The 26,765-nt window shown below is 33.3% G+C and overlaps 1 protein-coding gene across 3 annotated transcripts in view; it reads left to right on the top strand.

Moving 5' to 3' along the window:
• LOC125075804 (protein furry) overlaps positions 1-26,765 on the top strand; it is a 112,568-nt gene continuing 85,803 nt past the window's right edge. The window contains exons 1-24 of one of the 3 annotated variants that reach the window (XM_047687572.1): positions 1-187; positions 2,312-2,356; positions 2,737-2,867; positions 3,118-3,342; positions 3,770-3,921; positions 4,074-4,273; positions 4,530-4,745; positions 5,033-5,156; positions 5,656-5,877; positions 6,066-6,300; positions 6,783-7,404; positions 7,574-7,757; positions 8,019-8,218; positions 8,646-8,845; positions 9,476-9,549; positions 9,716-9,837; positions 10,160-10,339; positions 11,956-12,078; positions 14,662-14,829; positions 15,619-15,768; positions 16,017-16,180; positions 16,288-16,445; positions 16,773-16,883; positions 17,361-17,515. In XM_047687572.1, coding sequence (XP_047543528.1) covers positions 2,798-2,867; positions 3,118-3,342; positions 3,770-3,921; positions 4,074-4,273; positions 4,530-4,745; positions 5,033-5,156; positions 5,656-5,877; positions 6,066-6,300; positions 6,783-7,404; positions 7,574-7,757; positions 8,019-8,218; positions 8,646-8,845; positions 9,476-9,549; positions 9,716-9,837; positions 10,160-10,339; positions 11,956-12,078; positions 14,662-14,829; positions 15,619-15,768; positions 16,017-16,180; positions 16,288-16,445; positions 16,773-16,883; positions 17,361-17,515 — 4,055 coding nt within the window. In that variant the 5' untranslated portion in view covers positions 1-187; positions 2,312-2,356; positions 2,737-2,797. The remainder of the gene's footprint in view (positions 188-2,311; positions 2,357-2,736; positions 2,868-3,117; positions 3,343-3,769; positions 3,922-4,073; positions 4,274-4,529; positions 4,746-5,032; positions 5,157-5,655; positions 5,878-6,065; positions 6,301-6,782; positions 7,405-7,573; positions 7,758-8,018; positions 8,219-8,645; positions 8,846-9,475; positions 9,550-9,715; positions 9,838-10,159; positions 10,340-11,955; positions 12,079-14,661; positions 14,830-15,618; positions 15,769-16,016; positions 16,181-16,287; positions 16,446-16,772; positions 16,884-17,360; positions 17,516-26,765) is intronic. The other 2 variants (XM_047687573.1, XM_047687574.1) reach the window with 2 other exon arrangements.

Here is a 26,765-nt window from a genome sequence, read left to right as displayed (position 1 = left end):
AACCTATGTGTCAAATAAATGCTAAAATCTCTATCAAAAACTTAATAAAACAGTTAATTTGCCAATGACGGGGTGATTGTGGAAAATTCGATAAAATTTAGTTTTATTGTACCTGATTGTTTTATTTGTTTGAACAAGATGTTAATATTTCGAGTTATAGCAGGACTAATGCCGAGCTAAAACCGAGGTATTTTAAACGCATTTTGTTTTTCAATTATTATAATGTGTATTGATTTTATTCTTCGTTAATCGTTAAGTTTGCTTATTATTGTTGTTTCTCATTACTTTTTATCTCTTGTATTTGTGACACTAACGTCACATCTGTTAGTGGTTTAATTAATTTATAAAATATATCAAACAAAATATAACAAAAGAATCATAGTATAATTTATCAAAACAATCTTCTGTTATCAACAATAACTTACTTTACGTTTTCCGTTATTGTGTGTCAAATATTAGTAAAATAATTTGTTTGATAATATTTGTATTGTAAATAACTCGATTTGAGTTTATTTCATGATATTTTATTGTAAATGACAAAGATATATACAATAAGTGTATGCGAACTAAAAATAGTATTGAAATAAACAAGCTTTATTGAGACACAATTGAGCTAGTATAAAGTCATACACATATTAACTAATAATATGGCCATAAGCTGTGTACTGTATGATCATTTCAAATGACAATAATTTATTTCAATGAATCATACTGATGAATTAATCTTAACAGTTTTGCAACTGTTTTGTTTCTATTTTACATATCTAAGACTTATTTATTTAAAATTATCATTTGATGCTTGTATGTTTGTGTAAATTGCAAAGCGATTTTTAATATTTTTTTGTTTAATTTTAAATTATATTAATTGCTAGTGGAATGTATCAATTCTAGATTTTGTGACAATATCCTTATTTAGCATGTACAACATAGTTGTGTAACCTTTTCGAATATTGCAATAATTACATAAATTGCATTTATATGGTAATTATAGTACCTATCATTCATAGATTAACATTGTGTCCAAAACCAATAATACCAATCATTTGAATACATAAGTCACATACACCATTAGGTTGTCACTATCTGCAAAACTTCTTTTCATTGAAAGTACATAGCCAAGTCTGAAGTCCTACTCTCCTATAATATTTGAATTTTATAGTTTTCATTATTTATCAATAAATCAATTCAACTTGTGTTTGAGACCCGATATTCTGCCAATGTCCCATAATGTGGTAGTTAGAATTAATTTATTTGTTTATGTAATAATATCAAACTTGTTTGTCTAAATTACATAAAACTATATTATATTTCTCTCCCTTCTTTGTGAATCGGATGAGACGAGTTAATGAGTGGATACATTATTCTTGGTTCAAATGATAAACTTGTAATTGTAAGACTTATGAAATGTATGTAAAGCTGTACAATGTTATATTTTAATTTATTTAATTTAGCAAGGCGAATTTTATTGTTATTTAAATAGTTTTTTACTTTGTTACTTTATTATTTTTCCTCTACATCAAATATATGTGTGCCTAAGTCATGCTAACTATAAATATGTATATTATAATCTGAATCCAAGAATATTATCAAGTATTTATTATGTAAATGAAGCAGAGAGACAAATTGAATCACATATTTCTTATTAATATCGACTACAAAAAAATATCATATTTAATGACATAGCATTGCATATAATATTTGATTGATTCTATAGTATGACTATACAAGCTTGCACGGTTCCATGACCAAGAACCATCCACTAAACATATATTTAACAACAAGAACACTTTTTGACCTTCATAAAAAAAAGTCTTTGTAATTTTGTTTGGGTTTGAAGGTTGACTAGCCCAATATCATCAGGGCACATGACATCTCTGAAACCGTTGTTTGCATTGTCATGTCCATTGACAGCAAAACATTCTTAATTTTAAGACGTTCAAACTAACAAACAAACTCAAACACTTTTGAGTCATAAAAAATCTTTGTTATAGCTTCCACTTACTCAGACTATAAGTAATACTGAGAAGAACCAGCGAGAGACTTAGTAGATCTAACATTCTTATCAAAAAGATTTATAAGATTATGCCTTTTAAAAAAATATGTATAATAATTCTGAGCTCTTTTATCAACTATATGGTAAACAATGTGTCACTCTGTCTTCCAAAAGTAAATATTAAAAAAACATGCCTTTTAAAATAATATCTTCTTTAATATAATATAAGCATATGTATATTTTTTGCTAACTGAAGTTTGTGTCTCATTTTTAATCATACTATTATTATTTAAGTTAAATTTCTTTAAATTCTTCTAGGAACAATGTTGCAGATGGGAGTCTTGTTTAATGATGTTATTAAAGGTAAAACGCGAAGCCGACCCAATGTTACTGTTATGCTTCCTAGAATATCATGAATCACTTAATAGACACTAGTTCATTCAACAAAGGCTTGTTTCCCAGGTTGATAACATCGTAAAGATATAAGTCAATATATACTAAGTTCTTATCAGATTTTTTAACAATACAGTCCATTTATATGCGATGCAAAAGACCTGGTTTCAATGCCTTAGTACCAGGACTACTATTTTGTCACATTATAATTCATAGTTAATTCATGTTAAAAGCTATTTTTAGCTGGCTTATTTTTTCTTTATCACAAACACTTCATTCAATCTCATATCCATTATTCACATTTTTAGTATTATTATTTCTGTGTTTTGTATTTTTTTTTTCTATTTTAGTGACATAATCACAAATCAACCATATTCCCATCTTAGCTGATTAATAATTTGCATATACAATATGATGACCTCGGAGGAATCCGACTCTTTGAGTACAATACCTTCAGACGGCCACCCCGAAGATGCATCAGGTTTGTATGTGTTAGGTATTTTATAATCATTTTAATTTATTTAAACACTAACCCATTTTTTTAATGTGATTTTCCATGAAAAAAATGAGCATCATTACAATATCCTTAACATACACATAAAAAATAAATGTTTTGATCTGCGCAAATTTAATCTTTCTAGTTATGTCTAATAGGTAGAAATTATAAAAGTGTATTAAGTAAACATTTATCTTTTCTTTATTATATATTTTTTTATTCCTTACTTTCTCAGCATCAGGCACTGAAGAAGCTCCTTCTTCTATGGTATCAAGCGAGGCGGAATCGGACGGCAGTGTGCTGTCCGAGCCCCCACGTCACGATACAATAGACAATATGTTGAACCACACTGAAACTGGCTCAATGGACCAGACGCAGAATTCACTTGACAAGACCCTCGGGCCCACTGCCGATGTACGAGCGGTTGGCAGTACTTTAGCATCTTTAGTTTCTACAAGAGGTAGGAGTTTACATGGTTTCATTAATTGGGTAAATCAAAGTGGCAAATTTAGTTTTAACCGAAAAATACATTTTTGATTTCATAAGTTCTTCAAATAAGTTTATGTATGTATAAAATTACCAATGAGTGACATGTAAACACAATATTATTCAATTATAACTAAAAATTAATAATACCTACTATTAATTCATCTTTATATATTTGAAAATACAAACAGGAAAAAGGATGAATACTTATATTGTGTACAAGTGTTTGATAAAAACATGCCTATAGAGTCTAATGTTTAATAGATTTTACACGCTGTAATTTAATAACATTAAGAAAACAAATTGTATTTATAATAATATAATTTTTTTATATGACTTACTTTTAAAGTACATAATGACATACAAATCGATAACTATTAGGAAAAAAATAATTTTTCTAGGCTCAATGCTCCCATGGGGTCCCAACAAGGGTGTCTTCGTTCCTACATCAGATACAGATCTAAGACCAGGGGAGTATGTAATGCGTCTCCTCTTCACGGAGTTCACTGTGCAGGCTGAGAGGAAGATGGAAGCGGTTATGGCTGAGCCTTTGGTATATTTACAGTAATTTATTTATTTTCATTATACTATTGAATTTTAAAGAATATAATTTTATAGTTATACAATAACAACTGCTTTTTTAGTATAACAAATTTTAAATAATAAAATAAAGAGTCGAATTATAATGTTTTATTTTTTTCTCAGGAAAAGCCACTCAACAAGACCCTGCAGAGAGGTGAAGACCCACAGCTAGATCAAATACTCTCTGCATTTGGTACAGTAGCAGAACACTGCCTTCCGTCTCTGCTGCGAGCCCTGTTCGGCTGGTTGGAGAGGCAGATGGCGGAGTCGCCACAACTGAATGAACAAGCCAAAAAACCTCATCAAGATTTGAGAAATAAAAGGTGAGTAAAATATTGCAGTCTTAATGATAACCATCAAAGAGACTCCAAATAACATATATTGAAATGTAAGAATTTAAAGTACTTACAAATAAAACAATGATTAAAAAAAATATTTTTGAGCTATCAATAACTAAATGTAAGAGTGGACAATAAAAATCGACGAGACATAATTTATGGGGTTATTTAAAGAGGTCGCATAAAAAAAAAAACAATACAATATAAACAGATTAAGTTGAGTATTTTTTTTTAATTTCAGCATAATCTACATAGTATCAGGCAGTGGAGCTGGAACCGAGCAAGTTGAACGGAGTTGTGAGGAGCTCCAGGCGGAGCGGCGAGATTTGGCCGTGGAGTTCCTCTTCTGTCTGGCCTTGATTGAGGTTTTGCGGCAGCTGCCCTTCCACCCGGGTCATGAAGATCTCGTGCAGTACATAGAGAATGTGGCCTTCAAGCGATTCAACTATAAAGAAGGGTACGAATTTGTTAAATACTATCTAACTAGCTGCTCCTGTGGTTTCATGTTATAATCTTCACTTTTCAACCTATAGAATCATCTTTCAAATAATATTGGTACCGCCTGAGCTATCATATTAAAACAAACAAACATCTAGCTTTATATTGTATGTTAGATAATGAAATATGACTAAATAAAGTTGGAAATCTATTGGTATCATCCATACTAATATTATCAAGTTATTATTAGCTAAAGTATACCGATTCCTCGATCAGATTGTCAGATGTTATTATTTATTGTTCCAGTTTGCAGTCAAACCCGAATGCAGCTAACGTGCACATCATAGCTGATTTATACGCAGAAGTTATTGGCGTGCTTGCTCAGTCACGTTTTGCCTCCGTGCGAAAACGATTCACAGCAGAATTAAAGGTGTGTGGATTGTTTGTGATAATAAATATTGTTTGAAAATACTTCATTCTGGGCTTTACATAATTTTAAATTTACATAATTAACTAATGTGATGCCATATCACTCCTTGTTAACGTTCATTTGAATCAAAAATTACTCTTCCAATCATATCATAAAAATAAGAAAATTTTAAGTATAATTATCATACGAAGGCTTCGCATATATCATTAGTGCATAAAAAATTGAAAATAGCACTGATTATTATTTTTTTGATAATTACAATTGGACAAAAAATAAACCTGCTGAGTTTCTCTTCTTTCGGTTCTTTGTAGATCAGGGTGCTTACTTTCCCGAACCGTTGGTTGTATTTGACATACAATAAATAAATGTAATGCTTCTATATTGAACAAAGGGATTAGATTTGATAATATTATAAATAAAATTCTACACCTCATTTGTAATTTATATAATTTGATAATTATAGCTTATATATTATTATTTTATATTTCCTCTCATATAGGAGCTAAAAAGCCGCGAGCCATCACCTCACACAACACAAAGTATAATATCCCTGTTAATGGGTATGAAGTTCTTTCGAGTCAAGATGGTGCCAATTGAGGAATTCGAGGCGTCCTTTCAATTTTTGCAAGAATGTGCTCAGTACTTCCTCGAAGTTAAGGACAAAGATATCCGGCATGCGCTGGCCGGACTATTCGTTGAGATACTTGTACCAGTTGCAGCGGTAAGTACTAACAATGCGAATTCATTATAATTGATTAGGATTAAAGTTTTAATGTATTTGACATGATTTTGAAACTTAGGTTAATTTACTAAATGTAATGAAAATATGGATTGTTGTCATTTATTAAAAACACAGAGAAGTTTCTGTGCTATTGTGATCTATTCTTTATATTGTTGTCTTATCACCAGACCGTGAAAAACGAAGTAAACGTACCATGTCTCAAGAATTTCGTCGAGATGCTCTACAGCCACACACTAGACACGAGCACCAAATCCAAACATCGCCTGGCGCTGTTCCCGCTGGTCACGTGTCTACTTTGCGTATCCCAGAAGCAGTTCTTCCTGGCGAACCTGCATTGCTTTCTCGCCATGTGCCTGTCACATCTAAAAAATAGGGACCCTAAAATGTGCAGAGTGGCACTTGGTAAGTATTGAAAACATTTTTTTTAATTTAATAGATATCCAAATGACAAAAAATTAGGAGCGCCCAATGACATCGGGCCTGTGAGAACAGTGAACCTTTTTTTATACGGTCAATGCAACGCAAACTGTGCGACCAATGTTCTCTTGGCCTGTGATTACACTGGCTTACTTAACTATTTTAAAAGGAAGACAGTTATAAACTAACAAATAACTTTTGAGTAGTTGATGCTGATGCATAGTTTTGCAAAGCTCTTAAGATATTTTATATTTTATGATGAAAATAATAAACTGCCAAAAGGATAATATCTTCTATAAAATAATAATTGTCAGACTTCTTTTTTTTATGAGTACTGAGATTATTCACTGAACGTAATTTAAAAATGATTAAGTAAGGAAAATGTAATATAAAAAACATATTTCCGTATGAGTGTTTTATTCGTTTAACAGTGGCGCTTTGAGTAAAATAAGTTATTTTCTATACAGAGTCGCTGTATCGTCTTCTTTGGGTGTACATGATCAGAATCAAGTGCGAGAGCAACTCAGCCACGCAGTCTAGGCTGCAGAGTATTGTGAATTCACTATTCCCGAAAGGATCCAAAGGGGTTGTACCACGTGACACACCATTGAACATCTTCGTCAAAATTATACAGTTCGTTGCGCAAGAGAGGCTCGATTTTGCGATGCGAGAAATAGTCTTTGATTTGCTAATGGTGGGACGACCCATTAAAATCATTTTAACACCGGAAAGAATGTCGATCGGACTCCGAGCGTTCCTGGTCGTAGCTGATAGCCTTCAGCAGAAAGAAGGGGAGCCGCCTATGCCTAGAACATCTGGCACTCTACCCTCAGGGAATACTTTACGCGTTAAGAAGACTTTCCTTAACAAAATGTTGACGGATGAGACAGCTCGGTCTATTGGTATGAGTGCCTATTTTCCATACGTAAGGCGGGTTCTGGTGGAAATCCTCAGGGCTCTAGATGCTCATTATGGACGGCCATTGATGCTAACGAATACCCAAAACGTGACCAAGGAACAGGAGATTAATACAGGCGAAAGGAAGCCGAGAATCGACTTGTTTAGGACATGTGTTGCTGCAATACCAAGGCAAGTATTATTTTTTATACTTAATACATTTGAAAAAATACTTAATTCTTTTAATTGGGTTTTATTATTGAATATAACAATTTCGTTATGATTATCAATATCATGGTATTATAATATAATACTACTTAATGTAGTAGCGGTCTTTTAATAAATTTAACTCTATTAACAGGTTGATACCGGAAGGCATGAGTCCGAACGAGCTGGTCGATCTTCTGTGTCGGCTAACAGTGCATATGGATGAAGAATTGCGAGGACTTTCGTTCCAAAGTCTACAAACGCTGATTGTGGACTTCCCAGAGTGGCGGCAAGACGTTCTCGCTGGGTTTACGCAGTTCCTAGCGAAGGAGGTTCAGGTACTCATAGAATAATGTTATACTGCTGTACTATATCATAGTTTAGAGTATTTGTGTTGAAGCATGTGTGCCAAATTCAATTGACAATTGGAACAAGAGAATATGCAACTCAGTTCTTTGTATGTGTTGTATTGTGATATGATTACACAAACCTGTTGCAATTCAAATTTAAAGGCTTTAAATTTAGAAGATTAAAAGAATAAAAGATTCACTCCAATAATTATAATTTTTGATGCTACTAAAGCAAATATTACTTAATAGGATACATCACCGCAACTGGTTGAAAACGGACTTCGAATGCTATTACAACTGGTAACGAGTTGGAAGAATGGTGAACCTAGTGCTTCGCCACCCAAGCCTGAACCTCTCGCTTCTATCATCAGAGGAGCCGAGGCTTTGGGACTGGTTATGCTGTGCCAGGGTAAAGCGTATCCTCGGCGCCTGGCTGTCCATATCCTTAGGTAACTGTAATTTTTTTTTGTATTTTCAACATTTGTATTGTTCTATTCCTATTAAAACTTGTTTACTTTCTGGTAGAGCTTTGTGCAAGCTCGTCTGAATAGGTACCACCTACTCAGATAACCTTTCACCAAACAGCAGTACTTAGTATTGTTGTGTTACGATTGGAAACGTAAGTGAGCCAGTGTAGTGAGCTGGACACAGCGGATAATATCTTAGCTCCCATGGTTGGTGCTGCACTGGTGCTATGTAGAAATGGTTTATAATTCTTACAGCGGCAATGTCTATGCGCGTTGGTGTCTACTTACAACTGGTGACCCATTTGACTGCTTACTTAAATATAACAATAAAAATAGATACTAATAATTATACCGTAGGTTTTTATTTATTTCATTTCAACAATTACTTAATTTGAATCTTTGCTTTCAGAGAAACTAAGTACTTGCTTGAGAGGCTACAACTGAATAGAGATGAACCTGCGCTCATAGACGCAGCAGACATACACGTACCGTACTTCACTGAGAAGTGCTTACCTATTCTGCCACCGACTGAGAAGCAAGCTTTACTGGCTGCAGCTCAACCTGACTTAGTGTGGGTGGCGGAACGAAGCCATGCTGTTTGGACAGCTGGTAAGTAGCCATTCGTTATTAGATTCCATATAGACAACCATATTTTCGACTATGGATGGATTTATTACTGATTTATTGCATAGGCATAACTCTGAAATCGTAGGGTTATGGGTTCCAGTCCTGAGTTTGATTTGTCTCCGGAAGTATCCCAGTAGTGAGGAATTATAAATTTGGCACAGACACCGTAGCGAATGCTATGGTGGACAACACGAGACATTATTATTTTTAATAAATAGGTAAATTAAAAATTGGTCTTGATACTGTTACTAAGGAGAACATAAAGAGAATAACGCTGTTTAAGTGATAACTACGTGTGGGGATACAATTAAATCATAATTTGTTTATTATACTAAAAAAGGTTTGGAAGACAATACAATCATGTGATCTCAATAAGTTAGATGAAAGAACAATAAGTATGTACTATCATTATAAATGCATAAAGTTGTTCGATTATTTTTACTCAACTACACTTGAATGACTGGATATGTCTGAATTGTCACCGAATCTGGTATCAAAGTTACATGATATTATAATTAAGTCTGGTGAAGCAGGAGGCTGACAACCATGTGTACATAAATGACAAAAATGTCATAAGTAAAAGCAATCTTGGTAATCACGATTTTGTAACAGGACTGCAACACGACGAAACATCTTCGAAGAATAGCTGGAGTGGGAGCTCTACTAATGGTGCCGACCCTTGGGAGGTAATTTTTTATAAACTCAAGTTATTGAATTGTCATTTTTCTGCCATCCCTACTAGCAGAAGTCTTTTTTGCAATTTATGAGATTTTATTTATTGGCATGGTTGTAATATTGTAAATCTATATTTTCAATTTCAACGTTCGTTAAACTATGTATCTTTATTTCTAGGTGGTTCTATTCGGTTTACTCGAGAAAAGTCGGGTGCCGGCTCAGTGTCCCGCGACTGTGTTACAAGCGTGGCCGATACTGCACGCACGAATACACGCTCTTTATACAATTATCGAACCAGCGTACGTAAAATCTATTTATTGTTTTATGGACTGCGTGAGGAAGTAAACATTGAAGCATTTGTGATTGTTGCGTCATTACTAAAATCACAAATTACTATCGAAAATAGACGAAAGACAAGAAAACTTCGACATTAAATTGATGCGTTTTTTAAATATTGAGTATATGAGTAATATACTCAATGCCATATAAACAAAGTTTTCTTCATAACATTTTTAATGAAAAGCAGTAAAATAACCCGAATTTATAATTGAAACTGTCATGATAACACACCGAGAGGCTTAGAAGTTCACATATCTATTTCCTTATAAAATATTATTTCAGACCGGTAAACGACAATCGTGCGTCTCTACTCTCTCGCGGTCCCGCTTTACCCCGTAAGCCCGAGAAGGAAAGAGACGGCTATATGCAAGTATGGAAGTACTACATGACAATGGCATACCTGGTGGTGCCGGCTGTACCGAGCCCAGTCATCAGATGCGCAAGTCCCGACCTAAGCCTGAGGTAAATTAACACATAGTGACATACATATAAACACATATACACTTTTTCGGACAATAGATATTTTTTATATTTATTATGTATTTTGTTAAGTGGATTGGAAGTTAATAAATTTTAATATTCGATTTTATCGCTGTCCACTTAACAATAGATTGGAACGTCAACAGTTATATTATTTTTATGATAAATACCGAATGATATTTTTAAAGCAATTGTGATAATATACACTTTTCCCTGTCTTATTACTCTTTTCTTAGCTTAGCGTAAACAGAAAAATATTTTTTAATAATAAAAACGGCAAATAAAAGTAGAACCAAATTATACTAATGTTCAATTGTTTTGACAAGGCGGGTAGTCTTGAGCTGCTTGTCTAAGTGAATATTATTGGCAACATTCACCGTTGATAAAATTTGTGACGAAACCTTTGGTAGTTTGCTAAAAATTCGATACAATCTTGTGTAGTTGTTGCTAACATTCTGACTTGTTTCAAAAAAAGAAAACACCTGAACTGCCAAATATTTCAATATTGTACTGAAAACAAAAATATTGTTATACGATAAAAAACATTTAAGTCCAACAAACGAATTAAAACTCCATTGTCGACAGAAATATTATAAATGTTGTATTGAATACATAAGTATTGCTTTAGAAAATCATCATTGGATTCAATTATAACTAATCACGTTGAACTTTTCGAAATGTCATTTGGTATTAAATATGAATGAGTATCATTTTTATAAAATCATTCGTACAATATGTATCACAGACAAAATTACACGTCACATAGACAGACTATTGAACAGTATATACTTATATATATATTTATATATGGGCTTTTTATCGAAATAATATAATGTGTATTTTTAAATATATTTAAATTACATTACAACATTAGGTAACGTGTAGTGATCCTTATTTTGCTGTGAAACTTACATTCGTGCTAATTCAGTGATTTGATAATTATTTTTAGTATTTATTATATCCAGAGATGTTAGGATCTTATTAATATTTAACGCATGACAGTCAGCTATACGATTTTAACATATTTAAATTACACGTAATATAATATTAGTGTGCACATATTTTATATAGAGGAATGGTTCTTTAGTATTATCGATATAATTTGAATGGATCCATCGTAACATCGAGTGTTTTATATTTTGTTATCGATAAAAATGTGCAAAATGATATTAATACGTAATATGCAACAGTTTATTCATATTATCAATGGGTATTATAATGATAGATGTGTTCAGTTGAGAAGTTGGTGGATACGGTACCTGCGGGCCTAGACAAAGCTACGTTCCGACTGATCAGTTCCTTTGCAGAAATACTCAAATGTGTGTAAAAGAAATGAGTAATCGATTCGTCACTTGATTATCGATTAACGAGACGATGTAAATAAAAGTTTATTTTTAAGTGAGCGAGATTTTTTTACTTAAGCGTTTTCAACAGTTATCCAAACAAATAACCAACCACAATACCCCTCTAAAATGTAGTATGATATAATTTATTGTTTTGTTCGTGTGTTTGTCGATATTACTAAGAATGGGGAGTTAGGTATTGTTTCGACGATCATCGTATTCCTTGTCTAAGCCCGCTGGCGCTCTGTCCCTCAGCGTGGAGGGCTGGGTCGCGCCGGCTCCGCTGAGCTCGTCCAGCGAGAGCCTCAACACGCCTGGTGGTTTCTTCACGCTGCCCTTGAGCTATGCGCGCTCTCACAAGCATCACAAGCGGACGAGGTGGCTCCATCTCGCTATGTGCACGACGCATTCGATACATCGTCTCTACCACTTGTCGCTTCCCTCTCGCTGGAACTTTCAGAATATCTTATCGATTATCGTTGCCATAATGAATCGGTTCCGTTTGTCTTCCGTTTTAGGGATATCGATTAACATTGAACATGGTCGATCTGAGAGTCGAAAGGAGATGGAATCGACAATGCATTTCATGTTTCGTGGATAACTTTCATAGCTTCATGGACCTTGTCCATACATCTGATGAAGGTCTAATCGTCCATTACATCACTCATAGGTTCTGTGCACAGCTATTGCATATCATTGGAACTTTAATAATAATAGAATCGATACGTTCACTCTGACTTGGCAATAATAATAAATAGGTTTATCAGCATTTTGTGTTGCGTCGTGATCATTCATACCTACTTTTCATACGAATACAGTACCTCTCGCTTTCTTCCAATCTTTCCCATTGTACATATATGTAGATGTTTATTAATATATATATGACTTTGAAAGATGTTTCGAATTGAAGTTGCTTGTCTTTCAAATTCAATCGTATCGCTCAGTGGTAAGAAATAGATAGACCTTTCTAGGTTACGTTAAAGTATCATGTAACTAGCCTACTTTGCCATGAGTAGAATCAGAAGTCTGCCTAGTATCTCCTCTGTAAGCATGAAGAAATTCTTTTATTTTTATATTTTACACAATAAATATACCTCTCCTGTAGATAATATAACATATATGCACTAAAACTATTACACCTACAGCTAATATAAAATAAACAAAAAATACATATCAAAATATTACAACACACTCAAGCACTCTTAACACTAAGTTTATCGAACCTAAAATATGTCGAATTAGTTGAATAAATCGAATTTATGCAAGTGCTTTAACTTTAATCTTTGATTTATTCAGCTATATTTCAGTTTAGGGTTTATCAACATTACAATTTGAACTTTATTGTTATACGTATACCGTTTTATTCTGCCTGGATAGCGCCCTCTTCCTATCTGCGTGTCCGGAGACGCTGTGGGGGTAAAAATATTATAAGAAAACATTCAACGTTGCGTCACTCTTAATCATTTACTGTTTATGTTTTCGCGTCAATTGACGTTTAAGTGCGAAGTGAAATAACGTTGGGTGCTTTCGAATATTGACGTTTAATTCGTCGTTCGTTCTGAATGTCCCCTTCACGTAGTCTTCCTATTGTAAGCCTTTCACGCGCAATTTCTATATATATAAAAAAAAAAAAAAAACATTCGTACTTATAAAAAATGAATAAGTTTTATTCACAAAAATCTATTGATTTATTCAAATTGGATTCAATAATAGAAATAATTAGTACTCGAAGGAGACAAGAGATATGCGTGTGAAAGCGATGATGTAGCTAGATGTCCTTAAATTACAACGTTGTCTATCCAACAGTAATTATACTTTGTTGAATATAAAGTTACCAGCATGTTTGGCATGTGACTATTGCATATCCCCAGTGATATATTTGTAGGAATTATACGTAGAGATATAATTCAACAGACAATTAACCGACGTACAGTTTTATTTTATTTGAATAAACGCAGTAGATCCCCCCCCCCCATTTATTGCTACGATCTTTTTTTATATAAAAAATAAATGAGTTATTAAATTTTTAATTAATGATTTAAATAAATGATTATGTTTTTTTATACATGATAATGTATCTATGTATCTCTGTCATATAATAATTATTTTTACCATTCACAAGTACACACTTACGTAGGACAAAAGTTAAGGTTCTGTTGTATCATTTATTTATAAATATTTCTCTCTATTATTCGTAATCGATCGTAATTTCTAACATTTGACAATAACACGGTCTGAAGTAAATTTCCAATTTGAAGATTGTTTCCATAGACTTTTATTTATTTATCGAATTTGACATTTACAACAATACATTGAAGACTCGACTGAATTCGCTTATCCATCTTGTGTGATATATGTTCCACATTCCATATGTTATTAGTGAATAAATTTGTTTTACCATTACGACTTCTGTTTCGCCTTTTGTTGATTGAATCACGCTTATATCTATACATTTAGTTTTGTGTTTATGTTGCCATCGCTGCTCTAATTTTACGCCTACTCGTAGTTTCATTCGAATCACACTGTTGATTGATCAATACATGTTTGTATGTGTAATATTATTATTTAAATTTGTGTAATTTGTTTCATAACAATATACCATTAATACAATCAACTTACTTTCAGAGACTACCGACATGATTTAATTTGAATAAATATATGTATGGTAAATAATACAGCGTTATACGATTGTAAATTTAATCTATATCGCAAAGTATCGAATTGATTGAAGAAATTAGTTATATATGAGTATATAAGTTGTATACGGCTACAAAAAGACTTGAAAACATATGGCTTTTTATATTTTCGTTTACTTGTCAAATGCTTGTTATAAAACAAATACACAAATAATATTTCTTTACAATTATGTTTCTGTCGAATTTCAATAACAATAAAAAAAGATAATTTTATATTGAAGCAGTAAACAAACGATACAATCCCTGAGTGTAACTTTTTATGTAGTTCGTCGCCCGACTCGCTGAGCGAGCGCAGTGGCGGCGAAGCCCGGGGCGCTCACGCGGCGCCCGCTTCGCTGCACAAGCTCGCGGTGCCGCTGGCGCGCTGCGAGGCGCCCGAAGTGAGGGACGCGGCTGTCGCGGCCTGTGGACATATTAATCCGGACGCGCTCAAGTACTTTCATCTCTATATTTGATAATTATATCCAATTTGAAAATTGTCACAGGTGCACTCTCTATCCTTAACACATAACCCGATGGGAAGCCAATCACACACAAAAGATACAGCAGGACTAATGGCCTTAAATACATTAAGAGTCGTCGAAGTGGAGACTTCTTCCTGTAAATGTTGTACATACCTATAAATGAGATATTCATCCAGTAACAGCCTGTAAATTTCCCACTGCTGGGCTAAGGTAGGCCCTTTGAAGAGAAGCTTTTGAGCATATTCCACCACGAAGCTCCAATGCGGGTTAGTAGATACGCATGTGGAAGAATTTTCCATTACTATTCTCACGATGTTTTCTTTTATCGTCGAGCACGAGATGAATTATTAAAACAAATTAAACACATGAAATTTCAGTGGTGCTTACCTGGGTTTGAATCCGATCCGACATTATGGGTTAAGATGCATGCGTTCTAACCACTGGGCCATCTCGGCTTGTCGAAAGAGAGTTGTTGAGATATTCATGCAAATTTATAGTTTACACACATAGCAATATAAATAAATAAAGTAAACTTTGAATAATTTCTTAACACAATAACTTTTTATTGGCCAGACCAGGGGTTTGCACCCTGATATGCGTAAAAACAGCCTGTTAATAACTCATCGCTGGGTAAAGGCCTCCTAAGATGTTGAGCTCATAGTTTAGAGCTTGTCTCCCACCACGCCGATCTGATCTGATACGCGTCGTTATGTGAGCGAAGTCAACACTACAATATTAATCATTATACAAAAATACAGGGATTTATTCGAAGAACTAATACCATTACTGCGAGAAGCCGTCGATCGCAAACAAGAAAATATGCGAAGGCGACGACGACGTGACGCCCTTCGGTTACATTTGAACAAAATGTTGCTCATCATTGCACAAAGGAAAACATTCGCTACAAGGTAAGATATTTAAAAAAAAACGAATTTATGAAAAATGACAAATAACTAACATTTTCACTATGGCAACCAATACCAATAATTATATTTAAAAGTCATTATTTAACAAAAACGTATAAATTCAACAGTTATAGGGTCTCGTGTCAAAATTCAGTAGTTAATGAAATATATACTCAATAAGATTGCATTTTTATCTATAATTAATTAGGTTTCAAGTTACACAATATTTTATAAAATATTTGTGTGTTTAGCTCATACGCGCTAGAGAGCGGTGGCCTCCACTCCAGCATCACGGAGTACCTGGAGGGAGTGCGGCAGTGTCTCGAGGTTGAAGCGGAGAAAGATGCTCCAGCTGCCAGAGAGCAGCGGCTCACATTTGCTGACTTCGTCACTGAACTCATTAAGAGTTTTCCACGTAAGGCTCTTACCTTATAGAACGTGATAAATTTACTATGGTATAACACAGTGACACTCTTAAACGCTAGTGGTACCAGTATTAACCAGGCTTGTTCTTGATGACAGTTGAAATGTACGGGTCGTTGCTAAAACGGGAGCTGTGCAAGAGCCTGTTCAGCCTGTTCGCCGGCTGGTGTGGGCCGTTAGCCAAACACCTCGGCACCCTCGAGCCGCAGCCGCAGGCACCGGAAATCGACGACAGGCTCAACCTCGCCGCGCTCAAAGTAAGACACAATACATTTTATCGTGTTAAAACTTACATAATGGTAATTAGATTATGTCTTTTTTTAATTAATTGTAGTGTTTCGATTCGGAAAATTAATGAGCCAGTGTTGATATTATCTATATATGAAAGAGCACAACTTCTTACTTTAGGAGAACGTATTGGTCATTTAACTGATGGTTAACATTTATTTTTAGAGCCAATGTTTAATGGCGGCTGTGAACACTTACCATTAGATGGAATCGAAAGTTCAACCACATAGTTTTGATGAAATGTCATGTAATAATTGATTATGTTTCTAAAAATGTATAATAATCTCGTTTAAAAGGCAATGAGTGCTTTGGTGTGCTGCGGGCCGTGCTTCGCCCCCGCCGCGCTTGCTGAAGATGGTTCTCTTTACCCGTGGCTCAGCGAGATGCTATCCTCCACCAACGACAAGGTACTTATCTAATGTTATTAATCATACATTTTAATAGATATTTATTTTTATTAATTATCTCTCAATATTATTTAAAAAAAAATACAAACACACATACATACGAGTTTGCTACCGAGCCAATGAGAGGTTTGGTATATTTTTATGTCTCGTCCATAGACGTATAATATAATAGAATAATAGTACAATATTGAATTATTTATTGCATATCCCCAGTGATATATTAAATTATTTATAATTTTTATTTATAATTATATTGAATATGAACTTCATCACAAAATAATATCTTATATATTTAAATGTCTGTGGGTAATTATTGATCGGGATAATACGTCAAAGTCGTATTTGAGTTGCAAAATGATGTAAATTCAATTGTAACGCAATACAGTATAACTTTTATCACGCGTGTACACGCCGAATAGGACTTTTAAAAAAAAAAAAATTATCGTAAACTTGTACCCATGTTTATTTTATTCGTAGATATACGAACTGGCCCGTGAGACGATAGTGTTGTTACTCGACTGCAACCCCGACATCGGGCCGCTGCTGGACTGGACCGTGGACAAGTGCTTTACCGGTCCTCCGAGAGTGGCCGATGGATGTTTCATGGCTCTTGCGACCATCTTCAGTGCTAGGTTAGTGTAGTATATTTCATAAGTTACGAGCGAATAATTTACATTAACAACGTTGTCCAAAAATGTAAATATATCATCACAATGTTCACATCGTAATTTTTCAAAGATGAATTAATGTTAGAGAGTGTTGTTCCATCCATATGGACCAGTTGAGATGTATATGTAGCTCAACATCGAAAACTCTTAGGATGTTTTAAAGATTGTCAGCTTATGTGTTTAGAAACACTTTATGGACGTAAACTTCGAATACAATAATATCCATGTGAAGCATTACTATTTATTAAAATTAAATTAATTGCTTATTAAAAATTCAGAATCTATATATCAGTATACATCAGTTATGTCGGTTTTATATTGGATTGTAGTCAATCTGTAATCACAATACTTAAAAATTTAGCAAAGGTGTAGATTTTAAATTTCTTGACATTTTCTATCAAGGTAGATATTTAATTATCGTTGAAATTTATTCCACTCATATATTAAAGTTTATTTGTTAAGATTTTCTATTGGGGTATGTGATAGTGAAGGTAAATTAATAATTAAGTTCCTTATAGTTTTTAATTGTAATATCATTGTGAAATACATTAAAAACTAAATTAATATAGATCCTCACTTCCCATATGGCTTTATCGTTTATTTAATCGTCCTTCCATCTAACTTTAACAGGAATTTAGGATTGAACCTACGCCGCGAAATAAACTAAATACAAAATATATTTTCTCGTTATAAAGCGGTTAGGGTATATTATTTGATGTCCTAGATAGAGAAATAACTTATTTCACAATGCTATAAGAATATTTATGGTCACTTTAAAAAAATAATTACCCATTTTAACATACATATATTTATACTATTCACGCGTGTTATTGTACTGTCCACTTTGATATCTGTCGCCGCTAGGTGGCGTTGCAGCGCACGCCATAGTGAAATTAAAATGTTATATATGATATAATCATAATTTTAGAATTAAAAATACGGACACGCATAGTCCTGCAGACAGAGTAAGTAAAGGTCGCCACGGGCCGCGCGGTAGATGTGAATCATCTAAATTCATAGCTATTGAAATAATTTATAAAACCAATAAACAAAAATAATAATAAATCTTTGTTCTTATTGAATGACACTAGATTTATTTATTGTTTTTTTTTTTTAATTTTAAATTCTAACACATCATGCACACATGGTGGTGTATTTATCGTCATGTGACTAAATTAGCTGAAATATGTATTTGTTAACCTCTTGAGAGGAATGTATCGTATTTCATATCACGCGTGTTGACAATTGTGAGAGTTTTTAGTTTTAATTTTTCGTTTATCGATGATTTGGCATTTCCGACCGCTCTTCAATGTCGGTACCACGTCTGATCGATTGGCTAAACATCCTACAATTTGCCTAAGGAAAGCGTGGGACGCCAATAAAATATTCGTCGTGGGTATATTCATGTGATACCCTATAAATAAATTATAGCCTAATTTATGCATCAAGGAAGTTAAAAAAGAAATTCGTATAGCTACTGGAACGAAAGGTGAGTCAGTAAAAGTGGCAGAAATCATCACGTAAGGAAATAGCGTCATGGTCCAGGCGACCTTTCCCTATCTTTCTCTCTTTCTGTTGTGTACGGCTTAAAAATATATTTTATTTATTATTTTAATTAGTCTCAAACCTTTTGTATTATTTTATTGTCCGTTATTTTATATATAATATAAAGTGAAAAAATACTTCATTCCACTCGGGTGTCCCACGACATCTTAATTTTTTATATATATATATCAATATATCTGATATATAAGTAATAATTTCGTTACGATTTGATAGTTTTTACGAAAATATATTTCGATGTTAAGTATTGTTGACAAAGACATGCGTTGAAGATTATTTGCCCAGCCAAGTGGAACAGTTCAATATAGCAGTGAACCGGATACAGGAAACGTAACCGGTTAGCTCGTTTGGCAAACAATCTATAATTTAGAGAATTGCTTAATTGTTTTATTACGTACTGCGGATACGTGTTGGCTAATAAAGGAGGTTGACGCTTCAATTAACTGAATCTCGTCTGAGCATGAAATGCAATATACGTCGTACTCGGTTGGGTTCAGCTTAGTATCATCTTTAATTAATAGGGGCACCGATTGCCATGGCAGCTTCGTTGATACAATATAGTGAAATCTGTTAAAGAACAACCTTTACTCACTTAACATTTATCTAACCAAGGAATCTTTTTTTTTTCATATGAATTCCTTTTCCGAACTGTAACTGCATATTACTACTACAGACGTAGTTAAAAGTTATGAACGCAAATGAAACATTATGAAAGTAAAAATCTTGGATACATTTAAATAAAAAAATAATAATAACAAAATCATCGACTTTTTTTTCTCGCTTCTTTATTATTGAAAATCAAATAAATTGTCCAGTTTAAGAGATTAATATTTGCGAGACATATGTACTTATTGTTAATTTAAATGACGGAAAAATCGACTACGGTACGGAAAGTGGGAAGTCACGTTGTATTCGACTCGAAACACGGTCTTCATAAACCTAAATTCAAATGTGTTAGAAATATTATTTATTATGTTGAGAAGTATATTATTAACAAAATTAAATGTAACTTACTTTAAATTACTTTAACAAGTACTCGTACATTCAGTAAAGGTGCACTGCGATATTAGCAAGTATAACTGATTAGTAATTGAAACATATATTTATGTCAAATACAAATATTGAAAAGTATAGATATTTACGATTCCTTACATCGCCAATGCACCACCAACATTGGAAACTAAAAAGTGGTCCCTTGTGCCTGTAATTACATTGGCACATTAACCGCTGAAACCGGAGCACAACAAAACTGTAATGCTGGTTAACGGTGGGATAAGTGATAAGTGGATGGTTATCGACCCAACAAGCTTGCACAAATTCCTTTTTATCCATACCAAGTGATTTTAATTTTAAAAATATATGCGCTACAGAGAATAAACGCGACAACATCACTCGAAAATGTTTTCTATTTATACGACTTATAGCAAATAATTATAAAATCATCTAATATATTTATTACGGTAGAAAGTCGTGTTATTTCTTACGATATAAATTGCGGTTATTCATACCTTATTAAACCGCTCCGTGCGAAGCGGGTCTTATTTCTAAGCCGGATCATTTAACGTTTTAATATGAATTTAAACCCTGTTGCAAGTTCAAGATTACATTATTTTATAATGTTGCTAAGAGTATATTTACCTCGAGCAGTGGTTGGGAGATGTAAACAAAAGAATACTGCTTCATACAGTTTTTATTCATACAAACTTATAATGTAACACTCGATGTGGTAACGTTGTTGATGGATGTAAGAAGTACATATTTACGATTCCTTTTCATTCTCGACGCACCGTAAACATGCGAATTAAAATATCATCTCTCTTGAATTATGTACTTCGGTGGAAATACAGCGACAGTACAATGTATTGCTGGTTGTTAGTAAAATAAGAGACGTGTGAGTACCTACTCAGACTGACTTGCACAAAACCTTACCCGTAGAATGAATTTATTGAACGTACATTGTACATACACGTAGGGACGTAGCGTCGTAGCTAAGTAGCGAAGTAGCGAGTGTCATGCATCGTTTATTTTGAGTCTGTCAATAAAAATAAATCTTAATTTATTTTTTACTTTCTATTGCCATTATTCGATTATTTAATCGAAGAAAATTTACCTCAGTTAAAATATTTTTTTTTACTTTTTGCGGTTTTAAGTTACAGAATTTGACGCTGGTATAGCGGTCCATCCTGATTTCTATGTTAACATTCTTGACTGTTTGTCTACTTTTTTACAAACTTTTATTTAAGTTGCAATGTATGTTTGTCTAGGTCAAATCTTGCAAATACTCTTAACTGCATTCCGATGACAAACCATTTTTATGTCAACTATGACACGATTCTATATCCTGACTCTTGGCTCCACACGAAGGAACTTCAACAATCAACAATCAGCACACAATTTTGCATACTATAAAATATGTTTTTCAAAATAGGTTTCCACATTTCCACACAACTTAGGTAAGTTGTTATTATCGGATAGTTTGTCTTCTATTACTCAACAAACTTACGCTGTTTTAAAAACACACATAACACACAAGATCGTATTATAGTAAAGAGTATCGGGTATAAAATGGTATAAATAATGGCGTTGTGTGAGCCCGTTTGGGTAGGCACCGCCGCCCATACAGCAATACTTAGTATTGTTATGTTCTGTTTTGAAGAGTATATGAGCCAATGCAAGTAAAGGCTCAAGGGGCATAACATCTTAGTTGGTGGCACATAGCGATGCAAAGAGTCGTTAACATTTCTTATAAGTCCAGTGTCTGCAGGTTGGTGCCCAATTACCATCAGGTACATTAGCCTGTCCGTCTGCGTGCACCACTAGTAAATAATTTAAAATCGTTTATCATCAATATTTTTAAAACACGTCTCGTACATTTCTGTAGCTTAAATCGTTTTATCAAAGACGTCTTTATCGAAACATCTGCTATATATTTTTCTGCTGCTGCATATTTTTCTGTATAAGTATTTTAATGAGGTCGTGTTTCATGCACTGACACAATTTTTTGATAAGTAATATAATGTATAATATAGTTTTTTTATGATTTATTTGTATACAAGACTAACTGTTCGTGCGAATCCTTATGTCAGAAAAATCACGCCGCTTGATAGCGTTGATGGCACATGGCAGGGTCTGTCCTGTGTTTCTAAAAAATAATAACACTTTTTCGTAACGGTCTATATATATAAATAAATACGTCTATATTTTATTGTTTATACACGTTTATATACTCAACGACGGTTCGCCAGTAATTACGTTGAGCTAAATCACGTCTGACTTAAAAATACATGTGTGCTTACAAAAAGATATAATATCAAAACATTTAACTATACTATATCTTTTGTATAGATGCCAGTTATAAAAAAAAAACAACTGAAGCGTAAAATGAGAATGGAGCTATTAGTTATATGGGTTTATTCGACAATGTTTTGAACAGATTATGTCAAATGAATGTATAGGAGATTATTAATAACATTAAAAGCACTTTACAGGCGATGTATTAAATAGACAAGTTAGAAATAAATTATAAAACGTTTTAAAATCGTAATCGTACAACTCTATTGATATTGCTTATTTTTAGAATTGTGCGTGGATATCGACCCCCACGTAGGTACAGGTACTTCATAAGTCGTAAAGGGAGAGATATACTCGACATAGTAACAAAGCTTAAATCCTACTACACATTGTGATCATTATCACAATCTAGTGGACATAGCTGTGTGTTCAATAATCACCTCTATATCTAAAATCTGAAAGTACAAATTTAGTTGTTACCGTCGGTTAACCCGAGACGGACACGGAGACAAAGCTTCGAGTGAATCTGATCTATTTGTTGGAGAAATGTTGATTTTTTAACGTTCTGTATTTGCGGCATTGATTTATACGAGTTATTGGGATGCGAATATATAAGCCGAAATCCATTTTATACGGTTTTAAAATGACGAGATGACTTTTACACGGACGCAGTTAGTAAATACATTGAATCGACCAACACTCGAAACATAAAAAAGTATGTTTAGAATACCATTGATCAATTGGATATAACTTCTCAGTTACCATGGCTGTTGTCGCATCGGCGATGTAAGCAACAACCACATGAAATTTGGCAACCCCTTACCATCAGATGGCCCATGCGTTAGATCGCCTACATATTGTAAATTAAAAATAAAGATTTCAATAAGTATGATCGTGCCGAACGTTACTCTTGTCAAGAACGAGTCGAGATAGCTGCTGTTAAAAAATATTGTAAGACATATTAACTCTCGTCCAATGAACTCCACCAGGTCTTAAGTTTATTATATTAATATTATATATGCCTATGTATCGAAGCAAACAAATTCGCAGGTACTCTAACCCTTACAGCATAGTATGTCCGTGACTCCGTCGGGGAACACAGAGGAAATTAATTAAAATAAGATAATTGAAAGTGCATCTTTCTTTCGTAAAATTTCCTTCGCTCGTGTTTATTTCCCCGGGGAGCGTGCTCGATAATTTTTTTTATTAATTATGTGTTATAATAGAATTATAAAATAATATAATATTTGTACATAGTTGACGCATATTTTGCGTAGCGATCCCAAATAATATATTATAATTAACTTATTTTATTTATTTGCATAACCTAATTGAACAACGTTAAAACAAGCACAGATTAATCGTAAAATACTTAATATAATGTAATTTATTCATTCAACATTAATTTGAGTATGTTTTCAATAAGAATATTAAAATATATATATAAAATCTTTCTGTCCATTCTCATATAAATACTTTCTCTCTGCCCGGTATATACATACATATAGGTTTAGGTTTATAGACATTTATTCTCAAAAAGGCTTAAGTCGCTTACATGAGAATACACATATATGTTAATATAACATTCGTGTTCGTCTTAAAAATAACTACCCATTCAACGCATTGTCTTATTATTCATTACGCATTCGTCTTTCGATTTGATTTATGATTACAACTCCTTTCCTTTGGTTCATAGTTTAAAGTTACATAACTTAGTTACGTAACATAAAGAATTAATTGGCCGTCAAACGTATCCGCAATCAGGATTATCGAATATCTGTTGAATCCATTCCTCCTTTCAAAATACAATTCACGGTTGAATGATGATAGTTTATTGTTGATATTATGACGGATCGTCCAATACTTATTCATAAATAATATTTATTTATTTTCAAATAAATATAGATTACAATAAATAAACGTATATAATTTGCTTTTGTGGTTGGTATAGCTTAAAAACTATATATGTTATCACAACCAACGGGACGTACGTATAAATATTTTATGTTGTGGCAGTCGTTGTATCACCTTGTAAAATTGATAATATTATACCGTCAAAATAGTACAGTTAATTCAATGTATTAAAATATTTTTTATAATGTTATAACATCAATATACATATATATTTATATAGCCACATTTTTATTAGTCACTAGCGATCCAAGCAGGCTTCGCATGAGTGCAGTTTATTAATGCAGAAAGTCATATGATATTATTCATTTATACCCTATAGCACTCAAAATGTAGCTTTCAAAGGTGATTTTTTTTTAGAATGAAAAAGTAAGTTCCGGAGAATACTCCCTACATACAAACAAACAAATTTTACCTCTATTTAATATTAGTACTGATAAAAAAATAGAAATAAAATAAAATGCCTTATGTTTTTATTCCGCAAAATATTTCTGAAGAAACAAATGTACCTTTGCATAGCAAACAACACAACATTGTATTAATCCCTTTAAAATTTCGAAGCAATGCCAATGGCAGGTCTAAACAGGCAGTAACAGCCGCCGACCAGTATTGAATTGAAAGCATTAATCCACCGTTTTATTCCGATTTGACGGGCGACTCGGAGTAAGTCGATACGGTTGAATTATCAGATAGTGTTTCTAATTGTGCATCATTAAAATCTACTATCCGAAGTTTTTCATGTAAAACTTGTACGTTATATATTACTTTAATTTAAAATTTTTGTTTAGATAATTTACAATCCATACAATATCCGGTTAATCTTGTTAGCTACAAATAGTTCAGGCTAGATACCTCAAGACCGAGTGTGACCGAAGTTTGTGCCATGCACGAACACAAACTAAAGCCATAGCGCAACTTGTCGCGCTACTGCTTTAGTTTATATTCGTGTAATTATGCCGTTACAAACTGTAAAAATTCTTCTAGGGTAACAAATCGAGTCAATAGAGGTATGTATCACTTACCAAGTAATTTTGATTATCAAAGAGCTATAATAAATATTAAAATATTTATGATGTTGTTCAAATATGATATGTCACCCCAGTGACGTCATCGTCTGTATAAAAAAATGACACGCTCGGTTTTTATATTATTTAATGAAAATGCGGTATCTAGCCTACCGTAAATCTGTGGTTGCTATTATTGCAATAACATTATTGAAAAATCGTCCGAAGAATTTAAATCAGTTTCCAGATATAGCTGGAGCTAATGAAATATTTAAACATTTACTTAACCTAACTATTGGAAGCCGAGATGGCCCAGTGGTTAGAACGCGTGCATCTTAACCGATGATTTCGGGTTCAAACCCAGGCAGGCACCACTGAAATTTCATGTGCTTAATTTGTGTTTATAATTCATCTCGTACTCGGCGGTGAAGGAAAACATCGTGAGGAAACCTGCATGTGTCTAATTTCAAAGAAATTCAGCCACATGTGTATTCCGCCAACCCGCATTGGAGCAGCGTGTTGGAATATGCTCCAAACCTTCTCCTCAAAGGGAGAGGAGGCCTTTATCCCAGCAGTGGGACATTTACGGGCTGCTAATGTAAAAAATGTAATGTAACTATTGGAAATTATAGGGTGCTATTCGTGATAAACCGATTAGTTCACATTTCTGCACGAATTTCTGAATTAACTTTCTTATCACAATATTAAAAGGTTTTTTTTTTTTTAATATAATAGGTCTTTACTTGCTAGTAGGGTATTGTGCAAGCCCGCCCATATAGGTACCACCAATTTATAAGATATTTTACCGCGAACAGAAATACTATCGTTGTGTAGCGGTTTGAAGAATGAATGATACAAGGGTCATAACATCTAATCATCAGGTTGGTGGCACATTGGAGATGGTGACCACTTACCAGCAGGTGGCTAATTTGCCAGTTTGTATACCTTGTAAAAACATTATTTTTTTTTATTTTATTTAATCGTCTCCAAAAATGGTAATACTTTTTCAAATATTTTGTATACGGATAGACAAGAAATAATCACAATAGAATTAGAATACATTCCTCACGAGAGAATAAACCTAAGTCGTAGTGTGTTTAGTGTTAGACCAGCATATCAGGTTATTCACTATTTGATTATTAACAAAATTAATTAAAAACTCTACCTATTAAGATAGTAGTTGTTATTCACGTGGTGTTTTTATTTGTCGAATCTTCCAAAACAAAAGTTAGATAGAAAACAACGCTAATTTTCAATGTTACAGAAAATATGATGTATTAAGACAATATATTCAGAGATTTTCCGAAAAAATGTATGGGAAATTTGCGTAAAAACTACTGAATTCACATTCATAATTTATTCGTACTAAATGTAGTGATGTGAATTCATTAAAACTTAGTTTTAATTTTTTAGTTTAGTCAGTTGACCGCACACGCACACTCACG

Source organism: Vanessa atalanta, chromosome Z (genome assembly GCF_905147765.1).
Source record: "Vanessa atalanta chromosome Z, ilVanAtal1.2, whole genome shotgun sequence".
NCBI lineage: Eukaryota > Metazoa > Arthropoda > Insecta > Lepidoptera > Nymphalidae > Vanessa > Vanessa atalanta.
Note: the sequence above shows the minus strand (reverse complement) of the source record. Positions and strands in the feature narration are given on the sequence as shown.